Below are 9,824 nucleotides of genomic sequence, written 5' to 3' on the forward strand. Positions count from 1 at the left end.
ATATCCTGATCTGTAAATTGTATGAATCCGATAAATGTGAGCTAAAGTGAAAGTCCAGAATTAAAAGGAAGGCTCTGCTTTTTCCAGAAACAGCGCCCATCCATTCCTTGGTTGAGTCTGGTACTGCAGCTCAGCCGCAAGTAAATGCCAGACAAATGGCCAGGTGTGGCGAGTCTTCCTTCCGATTCTGGACAACCCCTTTAATGTCTTGTATCTGCTCTGAATCTAAAAACTCATTTTTACTTTTTCAGATTGTGACCATTTTAGCAAATCTTTCCATCCTGGACCAAAGCGCGGCCGAGATCCTTCAGGAGAACGGTAAATTACTGCTAAACATAAAACCCCCGTCACCTCTGATCTCCAGTATACAGATTACATATAGAATGAATCTCCATAATCAGCAGAGTAACTGTGTACATACATTACATTACTTATCCTGTACTGATCCTGAGTTACATCCTGTATTATACTCCAGAGCTGCACTCACTATTCTGCTGGTGGAGTCACTGTGTACATACATTACATTACTTATCCTGTACTGATCCTGAGTTACATCCTGTATTATACTGCAGAGCTGCACTCACTATTCTGCTGGTGGAGTCACAGTGTACATACATTACTTATCCTGTACTGATCCTGAGTTATATCCTGTATTATACTCCAGAGCTGCACTCACTATTTTGCTGTTGGAGTCACTGTGTACATACATTACATTACTTATCCTGTACTGATCCTGAGTTACATCCTGTATTATACTCCAGAGCTGCACTCACTATTCTGCTGTTGGAGTCACTGTGTACATACATTACATTACTTATCCTGTACTGATCCTGAGTTACATCCTGCATTATACTGCAGAGCTGCACTCACTATTCTGCTGGTGGAGTCACTGTGTACATACATTACATTACTTATCCTGTACTGATCCTGAGTTACATCCTGTATTATACTCCAGAGCTGCACTCACTATTCTGCTGGTGGAGTCACTGTGTGCATACATTACATCACTTATCCTGTACTGATCCTGAGTTACATCCTGTATTATACTCCAGAGCTGCACTCACTATTCTGCTGGTGGAGTCACTGTGTACATACATTACATTACTTATCCTGTACTGATCCTGAGTTATATCCTGTATTATACTCCAGAGCTGCACTCACTATTCTGCTGGTGGAGTCACTGTGTACATACATTACTTATCCTGTACTGATCCCGAGTTACATATTGTATTATACTCCAGAGCTGCACTCACTATTCTGCTGGTGGAGTCACTGTGTACATACATTACTTATCCTGAGTTACATCCTGTATTATACTCCAGAGCTGCACTCACTATTCTGCTGGTGGAGTCACTGTGTACATACATTACTTATCCTGTACTGATCCTGAGTTACATCCTGTATTATACTCCAGAGCTGCACTCACTATTCTGCTGGGGGAGTCACTGTGTACATACATTACATTACTTATCCTGTACTGATCCTGAGTTATATCCTGTATTATACTCCAGAGCTGCACCCACTATTCTGCTGGTGGAGTCACTGTGTACATACATTACTTATCCTGAGTTACATCCTGTATTATACTCCAGAGCTGCACTCACTATTCTGCTGGTGCAGTCACTGTGTACATTCATTACATTACTTATCCTGTACTGATCCTGAGTTACATCCTGTATTATACTCCAGAGCTGCACTCACTATTCTGCTGGTGGAGTCACTGTGTACATACATTACATTACTTATCCTGTACTGATCCTGAGTTACATCCTGTATTATAGTCCAGAGCTGCACTCACTATTCTGCTGGTGGAGTCACTGTGTACATACATTACATTACTTATCCTGTACTGATCCTGAGTTATATCCTGTATTATACTCCAGAGCTGCACCCACTATTCTGCTGGTGGAGTCACTGTGTACATACATTACTTATCCTGAGTTACATCCTGTATTATACTCCAGAGCTGCACTCACTATTCTGCAGGTGGAGTCACTGTGTACATACATTACATTACTTATCCTGTACTGATCCTGAGTTACATCCTGTATTATACTCCAGAGCTGCACTCACTATTCTGCTGGTGGAGTCACTGTGTACATACATTACTTATCCTGAGTTACATCCTGTATTATACTCCAGAGCTGCACTCACTATTCTGCTGGTGGAGTCACTGTGTACATACATTACATTACTTATCCTGTACTGATCCTGAGTTACATCATGTATTATACTCCAGAGCTGCACTCACTATTCTGCTGGTGGAGTCACTGTGTACATACATTACATTACTTATCCTGTACTGATCCTGAGTTATATCCTGTATTATACTCCAGAGCTGCACTCACTATTCTGCTGGTGGAGTCACTGTGTACATACATTACATTACTTATCCTGTACTGATCCTGAGTTACATCCTGTATTATACTCCAGAGCTGCACTCACTATTCTGCTGGTGGAGTCACTGTGTACATACATTACATTACTTATCCTGTACTGATACTGAGTTACATCCTGTATTATACTCCAGAGCTGCACTCACTATTCTGCTGGTGGAGTCACTGTGTACATACATTACATTACTTATCCTGTACTGATCCTGAGTTACATCCTGTATTATACTCCAGAGCTGCACTCACTATTCTGCTGGTGGAGTCACTGTGTACATACATTACATATCCTGTACTGATCTTCGGTCACTTACAATTCTGAAGTCTTCAGAGCTGAAATCTCACAGCACCCTCTGATTGTTCATTGTATGACAGAGCCTCCCCTGGTGTTTTGCATTTTGGGAAGTGTGGTCTTTACACCAGGCTATCTTCAGTCATCTGATGTAGGATCTGCAAAAAACTGCAATATTTTAGGATTTTTTTATTATAAACAATGAAAAGAAAACCAGCATAAAAAAAAATGTCCACAATAAAAATCTGATTGAAATGAACTGTAATTCCCCTTTAAGACCCTGACGGTAGAGGAGACTTTGTTGTGGTTTTTGTGCTGTAATGTTTCTGCTGTGTAATTGTTGAAATGGACATTGAAACTTTGCCAAAAATCCCGTCTCCCTGGTGGATCAGCGGATACGTCAGGGACCGGATCTATAAATCTCACTGGTCAATGATAATGATGACGCTGATCTCCTTTCTATTACTGTATGATGACGCTGATCTCCTTTCTATTACTGTATGATGACGCTGATCTCCTTTCTATTACTGTATGATGATGCTTCTCCTCGCACACAGGGGTAGTGACACTCATCAGCATGCTGACTGAGAAGACCCTCACCGGGAGTGCCGCAGAAGTCGCAGCCTGTGAACGCGTTCTGCAGAAATCGGCCGTCACACTCGCACGACTCTGCCGGGATCCGGACATCGCACAAAATGCCATAAAACACGACTGTACGTCTCCAATGTAACGCGGCTGCATCACATCTACATAACCAGTCCACAATTACCACAAGTAAAATGTGACAGACACAGTCCTGACCGCTTAACCCAGAATCCACAGCACTCTGCTACATTGCATTGTGAGAGATGTGTTTTCTACATTAGACTTCTGCACATTGCTGGGTTCAAACACTACTTCTCCGAAATGCACTGCAGCAGAGCATGTTCTGTACAGACCATGGTGTAGCAGGAGGAGATAGACGGGTCTGGCAGTGGATAATCCTTCCTCTCCCTAGAAAAAGAAAAATACACCTTCAGCTGTTTATGGAGTCGAGGGAAATACATGTTGGCTAATAATTCTGCAGTCACATCATGTCATACTCCAGTCACACCCAGAGCTGCAGTGATAATTCTGCTGTTACATCAGGTCTTATACTCCAGTCACATCCAGTGCTATAGTCATAATTCTGCCGTTAGATTGTGTCTTATACTCCAGTCACATCCAGAGCTGAAGTAAATATTCTGCTTCTATTTTATGTATTTTACTCCAATCTGTGGATTACAGGGGAATAGTAAGTGGCCCCTTTAGCGTCAGCTCATTGTCCATGAAAGCGGCTGCTGGTTCGGGTCGGCCAGTAAGAGAAGTAAAGCAAGACATAGCAGAGTTACTCAACTTTACATTTTGAAATGAATGACAAATCAATGGGAATGTAAACTGGTGTAATGTACTGGTACCTATAGATTACATAGATGAATACTGGCAGGGTGCAGAGGTAGCAGTCACACCTGGCACTGGTCCCTGATGCGGCCCAGTAGCCCCTCTACCACATCAGAAGACTCTGGTATTATGAATGGTAGGTGAGGGGCCCTGGTACAGATATCCTATTGGAGCCCAGGAGCTTCAAGTTATGCCTCTATATACTGGTATATATTATTATTACCTAAAGATTATTATGCATATGGTACCTATAGAGTATATAAATGTAGGTTAGTATATGTTAACGTTACCTATAGCTTATATGCATGTATTCCATTATATTGTACTGGCACCTATAGATTATATTTATGTTTACTAATATACGGCACTGGTGCCTATAGATTAGATCATATGAATGCATAGCTGTATATAGTATTGGTACCTATATATTAGATGACTGTATACTGTACTGGTACCTATATATATTATAGGAGTGTATACTAGCATATGGCACTGTTACCTATATATTGTATGTATGTATACTAGTATATGGTACTGGTCCCTATAAAATTATATAAATGTATATGTTGATGTTACCCATAGCTTATATGCATGTATGAATACTAGTATATTGCACTGGTACCCATAGATTATATTTATTTTTACTAATATATGGTACTGGTGTCTATAGATGAGATCATATGAATGTATAGTTGTACATGGTATTGATACCTATAGCTTATATGTATGTATACTGTACTGGTACTTATGGATTGTATGAATGTATACTAGTATATGGCACTGTTACCTATATATTGTATGTATACTAGTATATGGTACTGGTGCCTATAGCTTCTATGGATGTATACTAGTATACTGTACGGATACCTATAAATTATATGAGTGTATATGGTACTCGAACCTATAGATTATATGAATGTATACTAGTATATCGTACTGGTATCTATAGTTTATGGAAAACATTAGGAGGAAATAGACATGGACCGCAGATCCACAATGTATACGGTGATCGGAGCCGCCAGACAGAATTTAGAAACATGAACATGAGGCTCTTTGTTAACATTTTGATCAAACTGTATAAGCCACTTACCACTTCACGGCGACCTCTTTAAAGTGGGTCCCTACTCTATCGGCTGCAGCACTGCATGGCGGCCCCCGCAGCACCGCTCCCGCAGAGGGAGCAACCCAGGGGCCCCGAAGCACCTATGCCATCAGACTGTGCCAAACCTCCCTGGCTCTGGGCCACGTCCCCCCACAAATGCAGCACCACAGCAACAGGTGCCGCCCCACAACAAGTGAACAGGTGGAATGAGCTCACCTTACCATGCGCCCCTAATGGCCAACTGAGAGCACAAGCCAGAGCAGGAACAATTATGAGGTCATTCCTGGATTAAAATCAGCTGGGTTTTTTTCAAATGTGTGGCGAGCTGGTCCAAGTAATACAAATAAATGCAAGAGGATAGACTATATATTATATGGACAACATTAAGAGGACATATATATAACTGTATACTGTACTGGTATATATAGATTATATGTATGTATATGTACTTGTAGATTAGATTAATGTATACTATTATATATTACTGGTACCTATAGATTGCATGAATGTATACTAGTATATGGTAGTGATACCTATAGTTTATAAAAATGTATACTGTACTGGTTTACATAGATTATATAATTGTATACTGTACTGACATAGGTTATATGTATGTATATGTACTGCTACCTACAGTTATCTATATGGTACTGGTTCCTATAGTTTATATAAATGTATACTAGTATATGGTACTGGTACCTGTAGATTAGATCCACGTATACTGTACTTATGGATTATATGAATAACATATCATGAAGTGTAAATGCCCCCTTGCTCTTTTTTCTGGCAGGTATCCCGCGCCTCATTGCTCTTTGCCGCCACCCAGAGGAGAGATTTAGCAGTGACGCCGTCCTCGTGGCTTGTCTGGTACGTTCATACGCACAGAGTTTATTACGACAAATAACATTAAGGCCGGGTTCACACACACTATTTACGGACGTAATTCGGACGTTTTAGCCCTGAATTACGTCTGAAAATGCGGCTCAAAAGCGTCGGCAAACATCTGCCCATTCATTTGAATGGGTCTTATGATGATCTGTGCCGACGGTCATTTTTTTTACGCGGCGCTGTCAAAAGGCGGCGCGTAAAAAAGACGCCCGCGTCAAAGAAAAGCCTGTCACTTCTTCAGACGTAAATGGAGCCGTTTTCCATGGACTCCATAGAAAAACAGCTCCAATTACGTCCGTAATGGACGCAGCGAAAGACGCCTGCACATGCCGTTAAGTATGAAATTACGGAGCTGTTTTCTCCTGGAAACAGCACCGTAAATTCAGCCGTAACAGACGCTGCCGTGTGAATATACCCTTAGGCTGGATTCACACGAGGTCATTACGTCCGTAATTGACGGACGTATTTCGGCCGCAAGTCCCGGACCGAACACAGTGCAGGGAGCCGGACTCCTAGCATCATAGTTATGTACCATGCTAGGAATCCCTGCCTCGCTGCCGGACAACTGTCCCGTACTGTAATCATGTTTTCACTATGGTACAGTAGTTCCACGGAGAGGCCGGGACTCCTAGCATGGTACATAACTATGATGCTAGGAGCCCGGCTCCCTGCACTGTGTCCGGTCCGGGACTTGTGGCCGAAATACGTCCGTCAATTACGGACGTAATGACCTCGTGTGAATCCAGCCTAAATGTTGCTGCCGCAAGCTATTGTGGGAGTAGATGCTGGCATAGGAGCAACAATGTCCATGAGCACCTCACGTCACTCATCACATTAATGGACATTACAGTCATCCTCCCCCAGCCTGACATGTCTGATAACAGAGAACAATAGATTGTATTCACCTGTCCTACAGTCATCCTCCCCCAGCCTGACATGTCTGACAACAGAGAACAATAGATGGTATTCACCTGTCCTACAGTCATCCTCCCCCAGCCTGACATGTCTGATAACAGAGAACAATAGATTGTATTCACCTGTCCTACAGTCATCCTCTCCTCAGCCTGACATGTCTGATAACAGAGAACAATAGATTGTATTCACCTGTCCTACAGTCATCCTCCCCCAGCCTGACATGTCTGATAACAGAGAACAATAGATTGTATTCACCTGTCCTACAGTCATCCTCCCCCAGCCTGACATGTCTGATAACAGAGAACAATAGATTGTATTCACCTGTCCTACAGTCATCCTCCCCCAGCCTGACATGTCTGATAACAGAGAACAATAGATTGTATTTTAAAGATGTGGGGGGATTGACACACAAAATCTATTATCAGAGAGCTGCAGAATTTTCCATTAGACAATTATATATAACAGGTTATTTACATGGGACTGAATGGCAATGATTATTATATAACAGGTTATTTACATGGGACTGCACGGCAATGATTATTATATAACAGTGTATTTACATGGGACTGCACGGCAATGATTATTATATAACAGGGTATTTACATGGGACTGCACGGCAGCGATTATTATATAACAGGGTATTTACATGGGACTGCACTGCAATGATTATTATATAACAGGTTTTTACATGGGACTGCACGGCAATGATTATAATATAACAGGGCATTTACATGGGACTGCACGGCAATGATTATTATATAACAGGGTATTTACATGGGACTGCACTGCAATGATTATTATATAACAGGTTTTTACATGGGACTGCACTGCAATGATTATTATATAACAGGTTATTTACATGGGACTGCACGGGGCCTTTGGTTCTAGAAATCCTTGAACATTTTACTTTATCAGATCCCTTGTGAATTCCTTCATTTTACTGCCAGTTGTCGGGTACATTTATAATCGTATGTATTTTATTTCCATTTCGTTTTTCTTCTCACATTAATAAAGTGACGTGATTCCTCGTTTTAACCCCTGCTATTCCGATTTTCCAGGCAGCGCTGCGCAGATTGGCGATTTCTTGTCCTGCAGGAATTGATGACTCCGATCTTCAACAACTGGTCAAACCGCGACTTGTGGACTCATTTCTCCTGTGTTGTAATATGGAGGAAAGCTTTGTATAGGGGAAGCCAAAACCCTGCGCCCCTCCCCTGGAGCGGATGAAATGCGGTAATGGCAGCGATCCGCTCACCGTGCCGGTCACAACCCCAGGACGTCCTGCAGAGGATTCAGCGTCCTGTTATATTGGACATTCGCCCTGTTCCGTAAATGCCCCGAAACCGCCACCAATATTCCGCATCAGATTTCGTACATTGATTTTTTTAGGCTTCGTTTCTTCTTTTGTAATCTGACAATATTTTGATAGACGACATTTCTTTACTGCAGGAAATGATGAATGACGAACTTTTACAATAAAGGGAAACCCCGAATATCAGACATGGAGTCCGAGATTTTTTAACCTAATCATAAAATGTGCAGGGCCCTAAAGTACGTCCTACCCCGGGGTCGTGTCCTGTCCCTTAAAACCGCCAGCCCCAGGAAAGGGCAAATGGAGTCCCCCTCTATGTGATGCCTTGATCGCTATTAATCCCGGCATCACAAGGGTTAAACAGTTGGGTTCAGTTTTCTCCGATCCCGGCCATTGTCGCAGGGTGGCGGCTCTCAATCTCTGCTGTCCCATGGGAAATCACTAGGAAACTATTGCTGTGACCCCGCAATCACGGCGGGTTTCATTTACGGCGCAGGGTGGAATGGGGTTGTCCGCCACTAATACATTTGACTGATCTTGAAGGGTTAACGTTTATGGCGAGGTCATTGTAAGTGCGGTGCCGATCATGGGGCTGGTCGTCTACAGACAACAGTTTGATGATCTGCATTTGGAGGCTGCAGCTCTGGATGTGATGTATGGCGCACGTGGAATGGCCGCGGTGAGTCATCGTATAGTCACTGAGTGGGGGTGAGTCACCGGCGGACGATCTGCCCGCTCATCACTTTACAGAGTCATTAGACAAAAAAATGAAATGAGAGTCCGCTGAACGATGACAATTATTTATGACCGAGAAGAGTCTCCGAGGAGTGCGGTGGAAATGTCCGCGCCGCGGTGTCCGAGCCAAGAAGAACCAGACAACAATGAAATAACACGGAATGTGTGGCATTAACACCGCGCCCACCATGTGTGGTACCGAAGAGACGGCGGAGAGAGCCAATGTTCTGGGTGGTTCCATATCCCCATTCCAGATAGATCAGCGCAGGGAGTCTAGACCAGGCCATGGACCCCCACCACATTGTACATCTCTATACTAATGGGGCACTGAGGCAGCAGATTACCAGGGACAACCACTCTCATCAGAGTTTCTGTTCTTCAAGGTCCCCCTCACATACAGCCTGAATAGAACGCCGGCAATATCCCAGAATTTCCTTTGCCTATTGTCTGGGCAATCCTTCAAAGCTAATGATTTCTGGAAGTGAAAAGCTAGAACCAGAGAAACTAGAACCTGAGAAACTAGAACCTGAGAAGCTGGAACCCGAGGAGCTGGAACCCGAGAAGCTGGAACCCGAGAAGCTGGAACCCGAGAAGCTGGAACCCGAGAAGCTGGAACCCGAGAAGCTGGAACCTGAGAAGCTGGAACCTGAGAAGCTAGAACCTGAGAAACTGGAACCTGAGAAGCTAGAACCTGAGAAGCTGGAACCCGAGAAGCTGGAACCCGAGAAGCTGGAACCTGAGAAGCTGGAACCCGAGAAGCTGGAACCTGAG

The 9,824-nt window shown here is 43.2% G+C and overlaps 1 protein-coding gene across 1 annotated transcript in view; it reads left to right on the plus strand.

Moving 5' to 3' along the window:
• INSC (INSC spindle orientation adaptor protein) overlaps positions 1-8,466 on the plus strand; it is a 78,867-nt gene extending 70,401 nt beyond the window's left edge. The window contains exons 7-10 of the mRNA XM_075836790.1: positions 252-318; positions 3,240-3,395; positions 5,994-6,070; positions 8,065-8,466. Of these exons, the coding sequence (XP_075692905.1) occupies positions 252-318; positions 3,240-3,395; positions 5,994-6,070; positions 8,065-8,193 (429 nt within the window). The 3' untranslated portion in view covers positions 8,194-8,466. The remainder of the gene's footprint in view (positions 1-251; positions 319-3,239; positions 3,396-5,993; positions 6,071-8,064) is intronic.
• Positions 8,467-9,824: the final 1,358 nt, after the last annotated feature.

The sequence above is a fragment of the Rhinoderma darwinii genome, chromosome 9 (genome assembly GCF_050947455.1).
Source record: "Rhinoderma darwinii isolate aRhiDar2 chromosome 9, aRhiDar2.hap1, whole genome shotgun sequence".
Taxonomy (NCBI): domain Eukaryota; kingdom Metazoa; phylum Chordata; class Amphibia; order Anura; family Rhinodermatidae; genus Rhinoderma; species Rhinoderma darwinii.